This window comes from Mandrillus leucophaeus, unplaced genomic scaffold, assembly GCF_000951045.1.
Source record: "Mandrillus leucophaeus isolate KB7577 unplaced genomic scaffold, Mleu.le_1.0 Scaffold537, whole genome shotgun sequence".
Taxonomy (NCBI): Eukaryota; Metazoa; Chordata; class Mammalia; order Primates; family Cercopithecidae; genus Mandrillus; species Mandrillus leucophaeus.
Genome location: NW_012105775.1, coordinates 1,910,047 through 1,933,453, shown reverse-complemented (window position 1 = coordinate 1,933,453; position 23,407 = coordinate 1,910,047). Strand labels below are relative to the sequence as shown.

Sequence of the window (23,407 nt, the reverse complement as noted above, 5' to 3'; positions counted from 1 at the left end):
ACTGCTCTTGTGTTTCTCATGTTGGGTTAGCAATAATAGGCAGATTCACAATGGCAAAAAGGAAGAGGCCAGTCGAAACCTCTCCACGCCTCCCCTCCGCTGCAGCTCCAGAGGGCAAAGCATAACCTCTCATCACTCTTCTGGGCCATTGGTTAGTGGTCTTGTTTCCTGTTTCACCCTCTTCATGTGGTTTCGGTGTTGATCTCACCTAGAATGGGAGTGTTCAGCAGCAGTGATTGTAGCTTGCATGCTGTAATCACTGGCCCGTGTACAGTGAATATCACATCCCAGGGTCTGGAAATGGCCTGAAGGGTGCCCTTGGGACCATACGATAAATGCCCAGTCATGTGTTCAAAGCACACTCTCTGGCCTCCTCTGCCATCCACCCCCACTGCTGGGTCAGCCACACTGCACAGAGAACCAATTTGCAGGCCTTTGCTTCTTCCTGTTGTCATTCATTGAAGTCATCATATCTGCAGTGCCTTCCACCTGAAATGGATATCGCCTCTGCTTTCCATTTTAAATCACACTTGTCTTTCTGGGAAGTCAATAAATTACCTTTTTTCTAGATTAACTTTATCGAGCTCCATTCGCTATAGTGTCAGTAGTGGCTTATTCCTTCTCTGTTTACTTTCTTAGTAGCAAATCTCCCTTTGTCACAGTACAGTTGTCTTGGTTGAATGTCCACACTTACGTACATTTGTATCCATTCTGGTCCCCATTTTATAGAAGCTTAAGGAGAGTGAACACTGTATTGTCTCTTCCCTACATGCCATTTAGAAAACCAGTGACTGCTGGTCAGTTATTGCCGACTGTCTGGAAATGGACGATCAGCTGAGTCATCCATTGATTTTTGTTTCTTTCATTTGTTAGGAGTTGTCAGCACAGGAAACCGTAGAAGATCTCAAAGGTAAAGTGTCATCATTCATATTTTATCCCTGCATTATCCTCAGTGAAGTGAAAAATATTTTTATAAAACAGAATGCCAGTGGATTAACTGAAAATAAGAACTATACGTAAGACTGCATAGTTATATTTTGACTTTGTTTCTTTAACTCTTAATTTTAATTTTTTCTCATCAGTATTTGTGTATCAAGTCTTAATTCAAATTGTGATATTTTGTTGATCATAATTCATTGTCATTTCTCCAGTCTATGCCTCATTTCATTTGACTTATAAAGAGCAGACATGTAAGTTTTTTTATGGATGATAAGTTATCATCCATATAAAAATTTGTATTATAGTACATACATCAAAAAATGACAGGATAAATTGTATAGCATTCTGCATATCTACCTTTCTTTCAAGTTACAAATTTTGTTTTGGGGGATCTTTCCTTTAACTTAAACAATTTTTGTTTTACATTTTTACTAAGATTATTATTATTTTTTAATCTTTTGACTACCTGCAGAAGGCTTAGAAAACATCTTTTGGAAGCCTGAATTAATTCCTTTGTTTCTCTGCAATTCTGTTTTCTTTTCTACTACTACAAAGACAAATTTTATGCACTATTTCAGTTTTGAAAATGGTGTAAAATTTAATTTCTTCTAGAAAACAGCTGAAATTAGCACCATAGCCCTGAACCCCTAAAATGAAGTTTCTTTTTTCATCAGTCAGCTGTATCCCATTATAACAATATGTAAAGGATTGTCCAGATTTTTTTGTGTGTTATTACTACTAAAATAAATTCACATTAGTTAGATTTCTAATATTTTGGTTGCACATACAGCTTCATAACAGTTACTTTATGTCTGTTTTATACACATATATACAAGCACATACCTTTTCCTTCATATTAAACATATTCTTCTAGATGAGGTGTGCTATAGCTCATCATCTTATGTACTTTGAATATCTGGTCTGGCCTTTTAATTTCACCATTCCTATTAAAAAAATAATTTCCCATTTTTTACTTGTACTAGGAATTGCAGTAGAAGTTTTACGTACATTATTTCATTCTGAGTCATAGTATGTAAAATGTACAGGTAGCATTTAAACCCATACCTGGCGAGTAAATCCAGTGTTTCTTAGCAACACTATAGTAAAGCAAAGAATTTTGCTTTTTCCTTAGTCAAATCTTATAAAAGACACCATCTTAGTTGGTGGTATTCTACAGTATTTTAAGGGATTTGGTTCCAGGACCCCCGTGGATACCAAAATCTGTGGATGTTGCTCACGTCTCTTATATAAAATAGCATAGTATTTGCATGTAACCTACACACATCCTCTTGTATACTTTAAATCATCTCTAAATTACTTATAATACCTAATACAATGTAAACGCTATATATATAGTTGTTATACTGTATTGCTTTTCATTTGTTTTATTTTTATTGTTGTATTTCAAGAATAATTTCACAGTGGGAATGTTATTTTAAAAAATAAGTATCCATGCAGCCATAAAAAAGAATGAGTTCATGTTCTTTGCAGGGCATGGATGAAGTTGGAAACCATCATCCTCAGCACACTAACACAGGAACAGAAAACCAAACACTGCATATTCTCACTTATAAATGGGAGTTGAACAATGAGAACGCATGGACACAGGGAGGGGAACATCACACACCAGGGCCTGTCGGAGGTTGGGGGCCAAGGGGAGGGAGAGCATTAGGAGAAATACCTAATGCATGCAGGGCTGAAAACCTAGATGATGGGTTGATAGGTGCAGCAAACAACCATGGCACATCTATACCTGTTCTGCACATGTATCCCAGAACTTAAAGTTAAAAAAAAAAGTATCCAATTCCATTAGTTGCTGGTGCTGTTTTAGTTTTGTTATTATTCATTAGGTCTGGCTCTTGGGCATCACTCATTCATTTCCAATGCTAATAAAGTTGCCATGTGTCGTTCATTTCAGGTGTCATTCTATCAGAAGACCATCCCATAGCACCAGTGTCATCTACCTCACCTGGTATCAAAATGGAAAGTTTACCTGCTTGTCAAGCACACATGCTGGAAACCATGCCCAAGTCAGCAATACCCGTAAAACCAATTGCCACAGAAACTCTCATCAATGGTAAAGGAAAGGAAAGAGGAGGCAAGGGGCAGCCTCCTTTGCGCCACAGATCCGAGGGTGGCTTAGTGGATAAGGGACCCTTGAAGAAGTTGCCCCACCTGTCTTTGTCTCAGTATGACTTACTAGAAACAGACATTTCTTTCCAGCCATGGGGGAGTGAGAATTCAGTCCTGATTCCAGAACCTGTCAGTTGTCCCCAGGGTTCCGTAAGGGAACGGGTACAAAGCAAGTCACCCCAAGACAGCCTGAGCAGCAGCTGCCCTCAATGTGACACCATCGTGGCCAAGCCTGTGGAGGAGCCAGCAGACACATCCTGTCAGGTGGATACCTCCTGCCAGGTGGACCTGCCCTTGAACCAGGAAGTGGACTCCTCAGATAGTGAGGTAGCTGTTACTCTCATCGATACTTCTCAACCCGGGGACCCACTGAGTCTACATGAACCCATAAAAATTGTTATCACGATGAGCAGTACCCCAAACTCCATGACAGATTTGGAAAGCTCCCTCCACCTGAAGGTGGTTGGCATAGAGAAGACCGGTGTAAAGTCTGATGCTGAGCCAACTAACCCAGGGGCGGCCAGTTCTCCCAATGCCGAGCAGATCTCAATTCCCGTGATCACCCTGGACCTGCCTGAGGGTGGGGGAGGAGGTGTTCCCTGTCCTGAAGGCAATGGAAGTGAAAGGACTCCAGAGAGACTGAAGGCAAGGGTATCCACCAATCAGTGTTCTGGCTATGGATCTGGGGAGGGGAGAAGTGCCACCAAGGATCACAGCTCTTCCTCACGGGAACCCTGGGAATCAGCGTCCCGGCTTACACCTGATACAGCCTCTGAGTCTAAGGTGGGGAAGGAAGGCCTGACTAACCTTGACCCATTGTCTTGTAAGTCCAGCCATGAAAAGAGGCATGCCCGGGTGCTCAGTGTGGACAGTGGGACAGATGTCTTCTTGAGTAAAAGTTCTGCAGAAATTGTTAATGATACAGAGAAAACAATGCCAACTTCCAAATCTGACCTAGAGGCTAAGGAAGGACAAATACCAAATGAGTCCAACTTCCTGGAATTTGTCTCCCTGTTAGAATCCATTAATACTTCCAAGATGGCGGCATCCAATCAATTGAATGGCTCAGCAGAGCAGAATGAAGAAAGTGGGCTTCTCCAAGGTGCGATTCCACATCAGTTCCGTTCTGATGATGACATAGAAGGCAATATGCCTTTTTGCCATTTGCCTTCTGTGATTTGATTTTGCAAATAGTGGGACAACTCTTGGGCAATCGTTTGTTGCTTGGCTTTGTCATCAATATTTGCTGAATTACCGAGACTAAGCTCTGTGATGAACATGTGTACATATATTGTCCTACTCTACCAGGACACTTAAGGCATTATCATGATTTTTTTGCTTCCCTATTCTAGAAGGCAAGACTATTTACTCCCAGGGAAATAAGCAATTATATTTTACTACTGTGGCAAGTACTCGCAATAGATGTTTCTTCCTTTATGAAATAGATGCCTTCTGGGAAAGTTGATTCTAAGACAAATTTCTATGAAGTGAATCTACTTTTCCTGCTGAGTTCTATTATAAAATACAGAATTCACTAATTATCCCATGTTGTACCCATAATAATAACAAACTCTTCTGCAGCTCTTAATTTATGCCAGGCAGTGTTCTAATCACTTTGCATATATTAACGAGGGTGACTGTACCTTGTGGTTTGCCTGGAAGGGTCCTCATTTACACATGGTTTTGCCAACATAATTATTAAGAGCACTGACTTTCTCTCTCAAAAGAGTCCCCAGTTTAGATGATAAATTATACAATTACTGTCATATTAACTCACTCTTTATATAACTTTGTGTTATGGATATACCATTATCCTTCCTGTTCTTCGGATGAGGCTCAGAAATTTTCACTTGCTTTCCCAAGTGTCTAGTAAGTTCAGGAGGTGCTAGAACTGAGATTTGATTCCAGGCAGTCTTGTTCCAGAGTCCTTGCATAAAAATTAAATGATATTTCCTATATGAAGATAAGGTAAGTTTATTTTCAGGTTACTTAATATCTCTGGGCCTCAGTTTCCTCATGACTAAAATGATGTTACTGGACTAGAGCTTTTATAAGGTCTTTTAGCTTTAAATTCTGTTAATGCTGTGATTTCTGAGCATATCATTTCTATATAGATCTGTGTTGAGATAGCATCTGTATGGTAGGAATGCTTACTGAAAGTCGTGTTTGCATATGGTAGCTCATTTTCTGTGCTGTAGGTGGTAACGTTTCTTAGTGCTGGGATTTTTCCTCTGCTCTCTGGACAGCCAGGGGCTCCTCTGGCTCCATACTGGTGGCTCTGAGAAATTTTCTCTGATTACTTAAACTTTTTAACAGACAGGGCGGTATATAAAGCAGGAGTAACTTGAGACAAAAATGTTTCTAATAAAAGATGTGGGTGTTTATTATCTATCCAATATAGAGATTCATACCTCTAGGCTAGCACTGTCCAATAAAATTTTCTGCAGTGGTAGGAATATTCCGTATCTGCAGTCCAATATGGTAGCCAATGGCCACATGTAGCTGTTTAATACTTTAAAAGGGAGCTGTGCAGGTGAGAAGTGACATTTAAAATTTTATTACATTTTAATTCATTTAAGTAGCCATGTGGCTATTGGATGCTGTATTAGGCAGTGCTAACCCAGAGCACATGAAGGCCTTCCGAGAAGCAATGTGTCCAGTGGATAGAGCACTGACTTTGGAACCAGATAGCACAAGGCCAGATTTGGTTCAGTAATACCGGCTGGTTGAGCTTGGACAATTGATCAAATCCATCTGTGTTGGAGTTTCTTCTACAAAGCAGGAATCATAATATGTTACAGATTTATTGTGAGGATTCAATTAGGAAAATATGTGGAAAGTTTTGCTATTTGATCAATTTTAGTCTCTCATTTTTGTTTTCCCCTCAGGCCATATGTAAAGTTTCTTTGGTTTGCCTGCTTGAGTTTTTGCTCTTCTTCATATTTTCAGCCAGCCACATTCAATCAGAACGATTAAATTGGACATCGAGGTTGTGTGCAGGGAGCTATGAGGTGGTATTCTATGGGAAGAGATAGACTTAGATACCAAGAACTTGAAGGTACAGCAGGAAGGGAGGAGTTGGAATGAATTACATGCTTCTTTTAGGAAAGGACAGAGGATTTTAATTGAAGGAAGAAAGGACAGACTACAATGAATCTTTTAGCTCTTAGAAGGCCATCAACATCAAAGGTGGCAATTTAGATAGTTTTTCAGTGGTGTCATGTGTCTTTGAGATCGGTAATATCCTCTTATTCTTCTTTCACTGAAGTATTTGTTATTGTAATCTGAAAACCCAGTTTTTGAGTTTGTTTATAAAACAACGTGACGGTGTTTAATGATATTAGCAGCTTAGGAAATGTTCTCAAATCGTTTTCCTGCTCATCAGTAGGACAGTGCTTGAACTTGGACCTCACTAGAAAAAGATACAGGATTTTCTAGTTCTCTCTAATGTACTCTTATTTCCAGCCCAGGTTCTCTTCAGAGGATTATTCTCAGGTCTCAGCAATATCCTAGAATTCAAGGCTATGGAAAACCACACACTTTTGAAAAACCTTTAAAGCATGTTTGTTTGCTTTTTTGTTTGACACAACTTTATTTTACTTTGTGGAAATAAATGAGGACTGCCCATATGAGAACAAGCAAAGTCTATTTATTCAGAGCTTACTTATGGTGAGGGAGTCAGCCATCATCACTTGGGTTCACTTGAGACTTAAAGGCAACTAGAATGACAAAGCTTTATAGTGGAAAAAAGGGAAGGCTTCAGATGTGCCCTGACTGGAGGTTCTGGGCATTATGAAGCTGGAGGTGGCTAGACTAGGAGTGAGGCATCCTATGTGCTTCATTAGGGGACTATATTTGGTTTTCTTTGGGTGGTCCTAAGTTGGAAGCAGGGACACACATTAGGGAAGCTGTCAGCTGTGAATCAAGTCCTAGCCATTTCGGGCTAATTATTATGGGGGTTATTGTTTGGCTTCCTGGATTGTTTGCCAGAAACAGTGGTCTGACTTCCTGCGAGCCTGACCTGTGCATAGGATGTTGTCTTCCTGGGCTGCTTACCCTGGATAATGGGTTGATTTTCTCAGCTGGTTGCTGCAGATTATTGGTCAGAGTTCTACGTTATGAATAATTTCTGGCCATTGTCCATTCGTATATTCAGTCTCCTAACTTCTAAGAATTTCTAAGAAAAGAATCATGAATGTATATAGAAATGATCATTGAAAAATTGTCTATAATATGGAAAATGGAAACAATGTAAATTTATAGTTAGGGTCTATTTAAATTATACCATTATCAGTATAATATATAACTACTACTTTTAGATGATGTAGATGAATATCCAATGACATTAAATATTTATAGTAGTTTAAGATAAATATGATAAGTATAAAACCATACCTGTATTATGACTTCATTTTTGTTAAAAAAAAAAAAAAAGTGCATATATCTAGGAAAAAGAGATTGGTATGATATATATCAAATTGGCTCCAGTGGTAATATGATGGCAGGATTAGGAGTGATTCAAAGTTTTTTCTTTTGTGTAGTTTTAAATTACATACAATGAATGCGTAGTATTTTTATAAACAGAAACATTTATATAAATGTATTTTTTAAGGAAAAAAGGAAAAAAATCACCCATATGTTGATTTACGTAATGTACCCATTTAAGAGAAAAGGAGTCTAAGATATGATGAAGAGATGTGAACAAACGAATTCAAAGACTCTTAGTGTGAAACAGGAGAGCTGTGTCAATGTGCCTTTCTGCGATTTTTTTATGAGGCATGATTACTGGCTAAAGCTATTTGTTATGATATCACTTTCTTATAAATGTGTTTCTTGAAAACTGTGAAAACTTCTATCTTGACAGGCTGTCAAATGAAATGCAAACATTTTCATACCAAGGAAATTCTTATGGTAGTTTCACAGATGTGCTGAAAATGTTTATCTTCAGGACTCACAGAGAAGCCAGCATTGCTCCTCTAATTACTTGAAGTTTCAGGATGAATAACATTGTTCTAGACGCAAGGATGTGATTTATATCCCACAGACACTAACACAGTTTTGCTTTCTGAGGGCTTAGGCAGGTCTTGATAGACTTTTCTAATGGTGTGTCTTGAAAGAACTTGTAGGTTCAGGCTCAATTCTGTTCTCTCAGGCACAGGCTGTTGAGCTTAAGAGCCAATCATTTACTCAGAGTAAGTCATGGGAGTACAATGGTCCTTTTGATCTTAAAAGTGACAGTTGGAATGTGTCCACAGAGAAGGAAGGGCTGATCCTCAGGGTCATATGCAGTCCATTTTGCATAATGGTATAACCTGAGACCCTTAGTGGTTCATTGTTTAAAGAGTCTTCAAAAAATGCAAAAAAAATAAAAACATTCTGTACCTATTGATCTTGGAATTCTCATTCACCTTAAAATGTTCTCAGGGCAAGGAATAGGTGTTGTAGCTCACTGTGTCCTACACAGTACAATAAGCATATTGTTCAAAATCAGCTATACCAGCTATACTTGGCCAGGTGTGGGTGTGGTGGCTCATGCCTGTAATCCCAGTGCTTCAGGAGGCTGAGGTGGGAGGATCACTTGAGGCCAGGAGGGCAAGACCAGCCTGAACAACATAACGTGCCCCTATACTTATATAAAGTTTTAAAAATTAGCTAGATGTAGTAGCATGTGCCTGTCATCCCAGCTACTTGGGAGGCAGAGGTAGGAGAATCACTTGCACCCAAGAGGTTGAAGCTGCAGTATGCTGTGATTCCACTGTTGCACTCCCGCCTCCAGCCTTGGCAACAGGGCCAGACCCTGTCTCAAACAAACAAACAAACAAACAAAAACAACCGCCACCCCCAGCTATACTTACAAGTATTTGCTTTATGAAGGGTCCAATTCTAGCTTTAGCTTGAAAATTCAGTTTTAGAGAGTGAGTGAGAAGAAAGACTATTAAGATTTATAAATGGTAAAGGGGACCTTGCTCTGAAATAGCCAGATTTGTTTTTGTAATTTTTTAGAATCTGAGGTTATTCATTTATGAGACATGAACCTTTCAGACCTGTGTAACCTAAATGGGTGATTTCCAGCTGGGCACATGTGTGGTCACCGAGTTATTTCAAGGGAGTCCCTCAACCTGTATATAAAATAGTAGGTGTTTGTAGACGCCTAAATAACACATCTCAGACTTATACATACTTCTGTTTTTCAAATATATGTAGGTACTTCCATAATTAGGAAAATGAAAAATTATTTAAAAGTCTTTTGCATGCAGAGGAGCTGCTTAGATTTTCTTTCTATTCTTGTTTCAGTTTTGGTAACTTATTTCCCAGAGCTTTCACATTGAATTATTTTATATTATATTAACAGGTAAAGCAATGTTTTTCAGATAACACTTCCCAGGAAAAAAAGGAGGAAATCCTCGAAAATGAAAAGCCCAGTGGACACAGTCCTAAGCAAGGAAAACCAGACTTACAAAGTCAAGACCATACTAGCACCAGCCCCGCGTGCACTCAGCCTGCCAAGACTACGGCCTTGTAAGGATAAGTTACTTATTTAGTTTCACTTAGTCATAAACCATGAGACAGCCTCATTTACTGGCTTCTGCTTTTAATGCTTTATCAAGGATAAGGAAGAACTTCTAATGATTTTTTTTTTTTTTGAAACTTTTATATGTGTTAAGTTTCCAGGGCAATAGACAAAGACAGATAATCTACAGGGTAACTTCCCAACAAGATAGTTCTGTCTTGCAAGTCATCAGTGGGCCTGAAACGTCTGTACAAGAAGAGATATCTGTGGATGCTATGCATGTCTTCATTGATGAACATGGTGAGTCTTTGGAGCTCTTTACTAATGAACAAGCAGGGAAAACCGTCAGCTTTCTCAGACTCATCGTGATATCTTAGCCTGAGCACTAGACTTGAGAACTGGAAGACTTAACGCCGTATTTGCCCACACACTGTTCTTTGAACGGAGTGTGCTGCCTCCCATCTCAGGGTCTTTACACATGCTGTGCCCGTGTGTGCCATTGATCCTTCAGATCTTGGTCCTAAGGTAAGTTTTTCAGGGACACCTTTCCTGAACTCCCCAGACTTAATCAGGTTCGTCAGTTTTTGTTGTTCTCTTAACACCCCGTCTCTTTCCTTCTTTGATAATATTACAGCTTGTATAATAATTTGATTAATGGCATTTCCCCCTCACAGTTATCAACTTCAAGAGGGCAATGCCCAGTAGTCAGTAAATATTTGTTGGACCTGTGTTGTACACCTGACCTTGATATATTTTTCCATCGCCTTGTTATAAAAAGGATTTAAAATAGTATACTTAGAGAATTATAAAGTGGCAAGTTCAAAGTTCAAAGGATAAGGGATATGGGTCCTAGTTTTTCTGGGACGGGCCTTGGCTTATGTATCATATAGCTCCAGTAGTGCTTGTTATTTTACTCTCAAAAGGATGCTGGTTTGGAGAATACATTATATGGTTACTTTATCTGGAGTTCGGTAGTTTATAGTTTTAAATGCTTTGGCATGTGCAGAAATATAAGGGACTTTTACATCATAAAGAACAACATTAGCACTTACATGAAAGCCTCCACAGGGGCTGCGGTTGTTACAGTTTCTCTTGGTGGAAAACCCCTTTGAGTTGAGGGCCACCTTCCAGCTGCTCACAACAGACGAGGTTAATTACGCTTCCTGTGTCAACTGAAGAAGGCACTAGTAGGAGCTCTTCTGGGCAGAAACCGTTTACATCATTAGAAAGGGAACAGATTTTCATACCTCAGTATCCTGAACTGCTTTAGTGGAGCTAATTGAACTCTGCAGATTAATTCCACCTCTTGCTTTTCCTCATTAACAGGCTGACACATCAGTCAGTGTGCTGTGGCACTGGCTCGTCTGCACATTTGGAGGCAGAGATGGTCTCATGTGGTCCATCAATCAAAACTGTACTCTTAATAAGCTGCTTTTTGCACATGACACCGAGGTATTCGTATACAAAAAAATCCAGGTATATGCTAGCACAGATCATGCTGACACATGAAGAGAATGTATGTAAAGTGAATTAAGAGATGATACAAATAAGTCTGTCAAAAGCAATTAAATCATAAGTAACCAAGTCAAAACTTGTCTAAGTATATTAGCAGGGAAGCAGGTCAAAGAAACTTTTCTTAGTCACGTTTCTTTCAGACATCCTTCAACTTCTCATGATATACGTTCTGTGGAGAAATACAAAGAATGGATCCAGATTGTCAACAGTTATTACAACAGACCAAAATAAGTTTCCTTTTAACTTGAAAATTGTGTAAGTTGAAACAATTCTATATGAATAATTATGTCATATTCTTTGCTGAAATTTTCTGATTTTACAGGGGAAATTAGATCCTGTTATTTAAAATCCGGAAATCAGAAAGAAGGTCCTTTACAGCCTCTACCATCAAACTGTGACTGTCTGTCTCAGGCTCGGTGAGTGGAGCTTTGTTTCCAGGCTTGAGAGCTGTTGCATTGCTGGGAGACACAGCGATGAAGATAAAGTGAGGATTCTGGTTTAGAAGAAATGTGTTAATCCCTCTGTAGTTGTTAAAGCATGTAGTTTTGCGTGAAAGAAAAAGAAAATCTGACATTCTGAAATAATGAAAAATAAATGAAACCATTTTAATCGTTGCTGCTTCCAAAAACGAAGATAACATGTAGGTAATATAAATAGACAGGAACCCTGTATAAACGTAATAACGTTCCCTTCAAGAAAGATGGTGATGCAGATCTCAAACACATTATTAAATTTGTCCCAAGGAGCGGACTAGAAATGTGGTTAGTTCTCATTTATTCTCATTTACAGTAATGAAGGCAAACTGTTCTACAGATAGATACACATCTTTTCTATTGTACTTCAGAATGCTTTGAATAACTTTCTTAATTGTGTTGATATTAAATTAGGTGAAGTTGATATTAAGTTAGTTTGCATATCTGGGACATATGATGATTAATAGTGTGTTGGGCAAGCTGTACATCTTGTCAGTGGCAGACAGAATTCATCCTTCATCCTGGGCTTCAAGATTCTTTGTGGATAATCCATATGGCCATGTCTCAGTTGGTTGCTCTAAGTGTGGAAGTAAATTGTTCATGTATCCTTCTTTAGAATTACACGTATATTTGAGGGCTTATGGGAGATTTTTGCGGTGTAACTGGAAAGTCTTGCGCTTCACATCTAAACCTTAATTTCAGAGCCTGTGACCCCGTGTGTCTTTCCAAGTTTAAAGTCTTCCCAAGGGTGTATGGGAAATTCAGGGGGAGGCTTCTGTGTGCTTAGAATAAAGGCTGTCTTTGTCCTTGCATTCTGGCCTCCAGGTGGAATGCTGTCGTGTGCCAGCTTCTTAGGGCATTCTCTTTTTAATGCCACTACTGTTTCTTACCTGCTTAGGAATGCTAGTGCCTGCCATTCAGGTAGGTCTGATGGGAACTGTAGGTGACGGCTCTCTCTCGCCACGCAGTCCCTTCTGAGCTTTGCACTAAAGCACCCTGCATGTGCCCACAGTCACTCCTGTGGGGAAACAGAAATATTGTTCATCCCCCACTTGCCGTCCACTCTTTCTCCTTTTCCCTCAGGTACCATGCAGCAATCCAGATGGCACAAATTTCTTCTCCTCCATCCAACAAGCATGCAGAGTCCCCATGCAAATGGACACCCAAGAGGAGAGGGAGGTTTGCTGTCCACATCTTTACTCTAACCTCCAGGACATCCTAGACGTTATGATGGTTTGATGAGTTTAGTCATCTAAGATGGCAGCTTTCTCAGACAAAAGATGCAATTGCATGAGAACACAGCTTTGAAAACTGCCATATTATTCTGCAATTCCCAGCTAAAAGTTGAAGTTTTTCTAAGCTGAATTTAGAACAAATTCTTGTTTTATCCCAAAGTAAAGTTATAAGATTTTTGGTTTTAATTTCCCCCCCCAGGATAAACATATGTCATTTTTCCTCTAGGTTAAATACTTGGACTGCATTTGTCAGTAATGATAGTTAGAATAAGGCCATATATCCAGAGCCTTAAAAAACTGAAAATTTACAGTATCCAAATAAAAATGAGAGAGAGGACCTATAGTGTTTTCATTAAGCCTCAGTTCCTTAGGCTCTGCCTCTTGTAGCACGACCTGCTAACTTGCTTTCTCCCCTTAAATTTCTCTCTCTTTATTAAACTTCCTCCAGCCTCTACTTTCTTTCATTTCCTCTGCATTTCCTTTCCAGATTACAGCTCTTTTATATTTAACCTGCCTTCCGTTTCCAGAGCTGCCTGGACATAGGTTTGCCACAGTGCATTCAGCCTTGGTGAAATGGCTTTTGGTGAGGTTGTGTTGAGGTGCTGCGAGGGTGTTGGACTGAGAGGCAACTGAGCAGTGTTGATGCTGAACTTTCTTGTGAGGCATGTGGCTTAGTGGAGAGTCTCAGAATACCTGGCCCTTTCCTATGTGCCTTTTCAAGTCCATAGAACAGTCAGACCCCTTTCTGTTACACAGGAGGGAAACCCATCTCAGACAGGTTTACTCAAAGTGGGGATTTTGCGGTGATGTAACTGAACAGTCTTGAGTCCATCTGTCTTCAGGAGTGTCTAGATAAAGACATCTGTCTAGACAAAGAGGTTCAGATTGAGTCATTGGGGCCTAGTTTTGCCATTTCCATCGCTCTCTTGTTCCTCTGTTTTGACACCATTCTCAAACACCTCACCCTAGCGGTCAAAAGACAGCTGTCATTACCCTAGATTTTGTGTCTTTTCTCATCTAAGTCCAGCAAGAACAGTATGCTTCTTTCCCGTAGACCCCATGGAAGGTCTCATTGTGTCTGATTGGTTCTGACTGAGCCATATTCCCTGAGCCCAATCACTAAGACCAAGCAAGCACTTGGTCTGGGCTTACTTACACACCCAGAACTGGATTCGAGGTTCCCCCTGAGACTGGATGGGGCCGGCTCTCCGAGGGGTATTTGGAGTTCTGTGGACAAAAGCCAGGCAGCAAAATCAACAAGTGACCCCTGAGGACTCTGTTTCTGGTGAAATGGCAACTGAATTAATTACTGAGCTCCTGTAAAGAGAAAAACGTTCAAGTTTTTTGCAAGTGACTTTCCCCTTGAAGAAAATCTTTATTGAATGTCCCTAGTCACCCCTAGCTTTTCTCGTGTGTGAATGCTCCAGTGGGCAAGGCCTTGGTCCGCCAGTCTCAGATAGCAAGTTTTGGGTCTTTGACTCTCTGCTCTTTTTCCAGCATTATTTGACAGGGTGTTGGTCTTAAGAGTTCTAGAAAAGGGCTGAGCATGGTGGTTCACACCTGTAATCTCAACATTTTTTTTTTTTTTTTTGAGATGGAGTTTTGCTCTTTCGCCCAGACTGGAGTACAGTGATGCAATCTCGGCTCACTGCAACTTCTGCCTTCCAGGTTCAAGTGATTCTCCTGCCTCATCCTCCCCAGTAGCTGGGATTACAGGTGCTCGCCACCACGCCTGGCTAATTTTTGTATTTTTAGTAGAGACGGGATTTCACCATGTTGACCAGGCTCGTCTCAAAACTCCTGACCTCATGATCTGCCAGCCTTGGCCTCCCAAAGTGTTGGGATTACAGGCGTGAGCCACCATGCCTGACAATCTCAGCACTTTTGGAGGCTGAGGTGGGAAGATCACTTGAGCCCAGGAGTCTGAGACCAGCCTGGGCAACATGGGAAGACTCCATCTCTACAAAAAACAAAACAAAATATAGCAAAAACACCAACAAACAAGAAGAGTTCTAGAAAAGAAGGACACATTGCCATGTGTAACTTCTCTTTCTTGTGCTTCAAAGATAAAGTAAAATAATACACACGGTTTGCTATTATATGTATAGTTAGTCTTTAAGATAGATAATAGAGGGGACTTTGTTATGTGGTGGTGTGGCATTAAGCGGCCCATTTGGGCACGGGAGATATACAGTGCTTCCTGTCAGATGCATAAGCACAAAACTGCAGTCACTTCACTTAGCAAAATTACAGCATTGAAGCTGTTCCCTAGGTAGTTCTGGAAAAGCAGTTAAGGCGCTACCATCTGTTTAATTCGTGCTCAAGAAAAACGAGTCAGTCCTATGTCAGTCAGATGATCTTCTGGATTTAAACTGCTGTCTGACAGGCTTAGGGTGGATATTCCAATTGTCTCAAACTTCTCCCCAGACTCTGACACATGGAAAGCTGTGCTACCCATTCACGGGGGGCTAATTTCTTTGGATTTGTTATAAGCTTTGTCTTTTGCAGAAGGCCATGATGTAATGATGATTTGGGAATCTTTGAGTTGGCTATCTGAAAGAAAAATTCTCAGAAAGCAGAATAAGAACCAGCCATCTGGCTCAATTTAGATCTTTGAATTTCTGAATTAACATACTAGTGCGTGTGTGCACTCGTCTAAGCGCATGTGCACCTGGGGATGTCATCGTTGTATCTCCGTCTCTCATGGTAGAGGTAAAGAATGGAACCAGAGCAGAGCCAGTGAAATGCCAGCAGGTCAGGATTTTGCCACATGGAAGACTGAGTGTCTTGTACCTTACCCCTTGTTCCCATGTGTACTATTACAGCAGTTCGTGGCTCTGAACGAGGCACTTGCCTGCAATAGCTCTGGTAGTAACAGCCACCATTTGTTAAACACTTATGCACTAAGCTCAATGTTAAATTACCTAATTTTATCTGCACAACAAACCGAGGTTGGTGATACTAGCTCTATTTTACAGATAAGGAAACTAAGACTGATTGTCAGAAGTGCTCAGCTTCATGTAGATAGTAAGTGGCTGGTGGACAGGTGAGTCTCCCTCCCTGCTCCCATCCCCCACAGAGGCGTCACAGGCTCAGGGTTCCTCAACGCCCAGGCGGGTGTGATAAATAGGTGAAGGGGGCCCAGTGTGGAATGGTAGAAAGGAGTGGTGATGGCTGCAGTAAATCGGAGGGCATTTATCCCATCTGAAGGGCTGCTGCTATGTTAGTCTACTTATGATGGCTCATAAGCCCCAGGTGACAGGATTTTCCAGTTTTTTCCACAAGGAGCTAGAAATGCATATTTGTATCTAAAAGTGTATTTTGTTTCATGTTGTTGATTTTAATTTTTTTTTTTTTTTTTTTGAGACGGAGTCTCCCTCTGTCACCCAGGCTGGAGTGCAGTGGCGGGATCTCGGCTTACTGCAACCTCCGCCTCCTGGGTTCAAGTGATTCTCCTGCCTCCACCTCCTGAGTAGCTGGGATTACAGGCGCGTGCCACCCGGCCTCGGCTAATGTTTTTGTATTTTTAGTAGAGACAGGGATTCACCATGTTAGCCAGGATGGTCTCAATCTCCTCACCTCGTGATCCGCCTGCCTCGGCCTCCCAAAGTGCTGGATTACAGGCGTGAGTCACCGCGCCCAGCCGATTTTAATTTTTTTTTTTTTTTTAACACCACTACAGATCACAGGTTGTGCATGGTTGACTGTGGCCTGTGCACTACCTGTGGTCAGCCTCTGTCCTGCCTCTCCAGTGGGAAAGCGCTTGCCCTCAGCTCTTCTTGCCCACATGTGCGGCATCCAGACGCCCTTGGTGGTTCCCACTCTGCAGGCGCCTCCAAACCACCTTGCCAAGGTCTCCACTCATTGCTCCCTTTTGAAACTCTCATCTTTGAAAGCTCAATTTACAACCTGCCTCTGTTATACTTCTTTTCCTTCTCAGTCCTCCCTGTGAAAATAAATTCATCTCTTCAAGTTGCTGCCAGGAGGATGCTGATCACATTCTCCCTGGTATCTTATTTACTTGTAGAGAGTTCCCATCTCTTTTTCTAGATTGCATACATCTAAAACCAGCCTTCACTTAGCCCTTTATAGGTAGGTGCTCAATAAATGTGGGATTAAATCAAATGAATCATTGGAAGTGGCAAAGATGGCCCAGTTGGAGTTCTGGGATGAAGGACAGCAGGAGAAGCTAAACAGGAGGGGCCGAGTAGGGCCCTGGGGCACATGAAACTGGTGGAGGAGTGTGGTTTGTTCTCTGTGCAGCAGGAGTGATGGGAATCTATGTGCAGAGCAAAACAACCCTGATGAATGTGGGATTATCAAAACGACCTCAACTAGTAAATCCCTCATCTTTGATGGGACGGTTAGAGGGAGAGCCAAAGCACTAGCAGTTTGCCAGATCAAGGCATTTGAACACAGAATGTGATCTCCTCCTTTTATAAGTGGGGAAGTACAGTAAAATGAAACCTGTAAAATGACCCGTTTTAAACCAATCTACATAGAAATCAGAGGTAGAGACTCAAATTTTCCAGCCCTGAGTTTTTATTATTTTTATTTTTTATTTTTTTGGGACAAGGTCTTGCTCTGTGGCCTAGGCTGGAGTGCACTGACGTGATCTTGGCTCACTGCAACTTCTGCCTCCTGGGTTCAAGCAATTCTCCTGCCTCAGCCTCTCAAGTAGCTGGGATTATAGGCACACACCACCACACCTGGCTAATTTTTACTAGAGATGGGGTTTTGTCATGTTGGCGAGGCTGGTCTCGAACTCCTGGACTCAAAGTGATTTGCCCTCCTCACCCTCCCAAAGTTCTGGGATTATAGGCGTGAGCCACCGCGCCCAGTCCAGCCCTGTGTTTTATTAGTTCATAAGGAAACAATTTTCTCTGTCTGTATGAAAGCTAAAAACAGAGGAAAATCTGACATTGAGAATTTTACTTCCTTGAAATCAGAGGTTTAGTATCTAGCTATATGAACACAAATTTTGTCTCGGACTTATCTGGGTTCAAATTCCAGCACTGATATTTACTTTTTGTTTGACATTGTGCAACTTGCTTAACCATCTTAAGTATCCATTTTCTAACAAAAAAAATGCAGATAATACCTCTGTAATAATTCACTGGTTTGCTTTAAAAATTAAATGTGGGCCGGGCATGGTGGCTCACGCCTGTAATCCCAGCGCTTTGGGAGGCCATGGCAGGCGGATCACAAGGTCAGGAGTTCAAGACCAGCCGAATCAACATAGTGAAACCGTGTCTCTAATAAAAATACAAAAATTAGCTGGGTGTGGTGGCATGCACTTGTAATCCCAGGTACTTGGGAGGCTGAGGCAGGAGAATCACTTGAACCTGGAAGGCAGAGGTTGCAGTGAGCCAAGATCACACCACTGCACTCCAGCAAGGGCAACAGAGCAAGACTACGTCTCAAAAAAAAAAAAAAAAAAAAAATTAAATGTGATAGTACACATGCAGTGTTTAGGACAGTGCCTGCCATAGAGGGCCCTCAGTCAATGTTGGCTGTTGTTACTATCTTTGGATAGAAGCAGAAGGACTTCAGATAAAGTGCACTGTGACTTGATATACCAAAAGATGTTGACTTTTGTTTCTTGAGTTTTTATAACAAAACACCCGATTTTATATAACAAAAATACTTTGGGCCAGGTGGAAGCCTTTCCTCTAGTCCTTTATGAGTTGGTTTATGTGATTTGAAGGCATTCCCCTTATTAACCTGTTGTGTTCGAACATCTTGGCATGTATAATTTTAGAGTAGGTCCTTTAATATGATGTCCTTGGCTTTTAATGCAATTAGATTTTAAGTTCTTCTATTACAGTAAACATAAACTTTGATTTTGAACTTGGAAGGATGCCTACTTGGGGCTGTAAGTCATTCAGCCATGGAAGATATATTGGAAAAGCAGACTTTTCCCTATGAGGTGACTTCAGTGGCTGGGATTGTCTCCAACTGGGCCATTAAATGACTGATTCTTATTATTGGCAAAAAAGCCATTCCTCTTAGCTATTGTTCAGCCTTGTTACCATGGGACAGTTTTATATCCCTGACTCCCAAGTATGAATAGGGAATTGTTAGTAATGTAACTTCATGTCTCTTTGGGGATTCCTGAAGGAAACCGGGAGAGGAAACAGACTTCTCTCCTTGGCCTCACTGTCGCTGTGGGAACCAGTGCAGTTCTTGTGGACTGCTGCAGAAACACAGCAGCATTTTCCGCTTGTACGATAGCTGCCCATAGAGCAGGTACCTTTGGTAACATTAGCTAGCACAGTTCTGCTTTCCCCAGAAACTGGAATGAGGAAACTACAACTTGAATTGCAGCCTTTAGAATTGCTAGTAGGAAAAACTGCCAGAGGATAAATCCACTTGAGTATTTTATTACCCAGAACACAAGATTGATTCAATAGTTCAGAGCCAAAATGAACTAATTTGCCTGGAAAGTTGGAATTGCTAATCTGCCTGGAAAACCGAAGTGGAAATAGGCGATCTGCCTAGGAAGTTGGAGGTGAAGCTGCTTAGAAAGTTGAAATGTGTTTTTGAGTGCAAAGGGTTTGTTGCAGAGTGAATTTTTATTACTACTCAGTAGATCTTGTAATTAAAGCTTGACGGTTTCTCTTTTTTGTTCAGCAAATATTTATATTTCTTTGTGTATAAATTAATCCAAGTAATATAGCAGAACGTTCTATGAACAATCTATAACCATGTTTCCGTATGAATCTGGCTTTTCCAGTGTCATAAACAATCTAATGGAAATGCATGCAAAATGCATATCATCTGCTCCCCAGTGAAATCTGATTGGAAAGACATGATATTTACATTCATTTTGAGGATCTATAACTCACAAAGTAGGCATGGTACTCTTCTGAATGGAAGAGTCATTCTGTAGCAAATTCATTTGCAGGACTTTTTTGGGGAATTTTTTTTATCAAGGATGGAACTTCAACTTGTTTTTATTTAAAAAATAGAGTAGGATGGTAATATAAATATTTATGTGAATTCACTTATTCATGGCTTTTGTTTTTGAATTATTGTAGCAAAGATTGAAGCAGATATTTTCAGTTTATAAATTAGGCTTATGTTTGAAAGCTGCCCTAAATCTCTAATCCCGCTGTGTACCATACTGCAAAGGTGGACTGAAGCCCTGTACTTAATCTTTACTACCTCCTCAGAGTTCTTACTCTTTTGTTGACATTATCAGCTTCTCTGACCCTTATCTCAAAAAGACCTCTTACTTATTGGGATTAACTTTCAGGAAAGTCCTCTAAAGCCACAATGTTTAATTATCTACCTGGTTCCCAGAGGAGATAAGCAGGCAGAAAGCAGCAAGAAGTAATCGTGTCTGTTTAGACTGGGTTTTTAACTTTAGTCAGAATAAATAATAGTGACACTCTGGTTTGGAATAGCTGAGCAGGAATGTGGGGCAACGAAACAAGTCAACTAGATATTCAAAATGAAGAGTAAAACGTTGTAACTTCTCTCAGTATTAGATATACCCAGTACCATGTGCCATTCAATGATAGTTTGGAAATTTCATCTTTTATTACAAATATTTGAGGTATGCATATAGCTGCCTCACTCACTTAATTTGGGTAGTAGAGAGATAGATATTTGCTGCTTCAGATTTGAAAAACTTTTGCGGTTTCTTGGTGCCTTTGATCACACGGAGGTGGAAAAGATTGGCAAGAGGTAGATGATCACCTGGGTCTGCCTTGGAATAGTGTCTGCCCTCCCAAATTTCCACGTCCTCTCTTTTTGGCGTTCACTCTTTACTCTTTGCTCCTTTCGCTGTCATTCTTATCTTGTTTTCTTAGACATGTTAGAAAGAGATTGTACTTTCACCCAGGCATAGAGTCATAAGGACAAAAGGTTTGTGAGGTTGATTCTAGAAAGATTTTGTTCTCTGGGGCATCTTTTCTGAAAGCCTGAAAATTGGCCCTGCCACTCAGTGTGGATCTCTTCGGGTGGCCACAGCCACTGCCACCACATGATGGCAGTCAGGTCCCATGCTCCCGGCCTTGCCTCACTTCCACGGTGTCGCTGCCTTTTTCTCTGATACTCACACAAATTTTGCTGTAACATAAAAGAAGAGTTTTTTGCCGACTGTAAAACAATTCAGAATAACAGGTTATGGTTTGCAGAACAGTGCTGCTTTCGTTAAACATCCTACATACTGAACATGTTGCTGCGACTTTCATGTCTGTGTCCCTCTGTGGGCCTCGTGCCCATGTCCCCGGAGGAAGCCTGAAAAACAAGGGAAGAGGCAGAAAAAGGGAGGCCCCCTCCCTGAGAGTGGTGGGCTGTCGTCTTTAAACTCTGGGGAAGATGAAGAAGTTCAGGAAATGGTTTTCCAACATCAGTGAGACGGTGTAGAAGAAGCACATGTATTTTGACTGTCTGTTACTTGTAGAAACTCAGATGGTGAAAATCTGGGGAGTCCAGTGTGGTGGAATATCGTCATGGTCAATTTGAGACCCAACTGTTTCCATATAGGAGTCCACTCTTCTGGCCCAGGCTAGATTCTAGCCCCAGGCCCATCTTTATTACTTTCTAGTGGCAGCACTTTTAAAAGTTTCCACCATTAGTCACTATTTCTGCTATTGCTTGGAGCTCAATCTAACTTAAATAAACTTATCTCTGCTATAGCCCTGAACCAAACTAGTTTACCAAAGATTCACCAGAGAATGGGATAATTGAGACCAGATGTGCTAAGTATCGTGTATTGCAGTTCACAGAATAGTTACTACAGGCTTGGGATATTTCCATTGCCGTTATTGTTTTGGAGGAAGAGAAAATGCCTCTTGAAACTTAACGCTTTCACTTTATATGTATTAATGTGGGAAAATCTTTGGCTTTAAGTTACTAAGACATTGTGTTTCTAGATGATTATGATGCTTACAGTCTATAACTTCAAAAGATGCGAGAGAATAACCAGCAAATACTCGGAGTAGAGACACAAGCAAAGAACATAGACTTTGGAATTATTCAGAGATTGCACTCCTGTCCACCTGTCCATGTCAGTGATTTTTGTGGGCATCGTCGTCTCTTTGGTGCTTGGGTGGGCAGGCTGGTGCACATGGATTATAACTACACTATCAGGACATCAGATAATTATATCACATAGGGAAACATCTCCATTTGAGCAATGCTTACTGTAAGCATGTAACCATTTCCTCCTGGCCAAATGGGGAGCCCACATACACATGACAATACAGATGACAATACAGGTTTCTGATGCAGACATATACCAGTCATGAAGCTCAGAAGAGAATCTTTCTTAATATGCTCATGCCTTGTCTAGAATACTCAAACCTTATAAAAGAGGTTAATTAAGAGGGAAGTTAATATGCTGTTTAAGACTGTCTTTATAAAATAAGGAGAATTAGGTGTGAGTTGAGGGCAAAATACTCTTCCCCCATGCCTGCTAACAGAGACACCTGAAATTAATATAGTATTTGTGTAAAAGCATAGGAGTTATGTTACTATTTAATATAAGAATAAGCAAAGTCAAGTCCTATATCAACAGAAAAGAGTAAAAAGGGTCAGGGATGGTTATGAAGTGCCTAATATATGAAAGGCTATGTTCACTGCTTTATGTACATAGTCTGGTTTAGTTTTCACAATGATCCCTATGAGGAAAATATCTTCCTGATTTTATAGGGAGGATTCAAGGTAGGAAGACAACATGCTTATAGTCACAGATAGTAAGTAGTAGAGAAATACTTTAACCTAGTTCTGTTTAATTCTAGAACTGACCCAAAAGATTTTAAATAGAAAATCAACTCATAGATTTTTTAAAGGATATTTAAATGACTTACATAGGAAAATGATGTTTATTATTATTATTTTACAATCAGAAATGTACTAAGAAATATGGAAAAATTAAGCTGATGTCTATTGATTGACACTTCCTTTTGTATCATGTATCCTAGCAGGACGCCTTAGTAGGAGGAAGACTGCTCTAAAACAGCCGTTCCTTACACATGATGTCGTAGTCAATTCTTAGTTTATTTCAGTTAGCAATAGAGGGTGCTGTACACCTTCTACATTTTTCACAGAAGCATACATTTCTTTTCCCACTCTTGCCTATTTACGATCATTACCTACCTTACCTACAATGTAGTTAGCTTAATCTTTTGGTTTTAGTGAAGTTCTGGCATGTGCTCCGTTTAAGATATCTCTGAATTTGTGTCAACAATGAAATTTCAGTTCTATTGTATTTCGATGTGAAATGACAGAGTTACGTTACTCAGCGGCTTCTGTACAACGCAGAAGAGTTTGAATTAACATTGTTTTTATAAATCTAACTAATCTTTTTCTCTGTTAGTGACGGAGATTATGCCACTAACATAGACAAGAAGGAAAAGCACTGTTTTAGGAGCAAGCATTAAATAATGGAAGCATAGGATTTTTTAAGTTTTCAAACTCCACATACTTACTCTACCCGGTTCATTTCCTAAACCCTAACCTTATCATGTTATGTTTCCTAAGTGGTTCTTTATAGGAAGACTTTATTGAATGTATTGAAGTTTTTGTTTATTTACATGTGTATATGAAAGTTGCTTTTTTTTTTTTTTTTTTTGAGATAAGATCTTACT

General features: G+C 40.3%; 1 protein-coding gene across 1 annotated transcript in view; it reads left to right on the top strand.

The window, feature by feature from the left end:
• Positions 1 to 23,407, top strand: part of PCNXL2 (pecanex-like 2 (Drosophila)) — a 345,612-nt gene that overhangs the window by 39,228 nt on the left and 282,977 nt on the right. The window contains exons 5-8 of the mRNA XM_011997321.1: positions 2,858 to 4,174; positions 9,444 to 9,591; positions 9,738 to 9,883; positions 11,421 to 11,514. Coding sequence (XP_011852711.1) covers positions 2,858 to 4,174; positions 9,444 to 9,591; positions 9,738 to 9,883; positions 11,421 to 11,514 — 1,705 coding nt within the window. The remainder of the gene's footprint in view (positions 1 to 2,857; positions 4,175 to 9,443; positions 9,592 to 9,737; positions 9,884 to 11,420; positions 11,515 to 23,407) is intronic.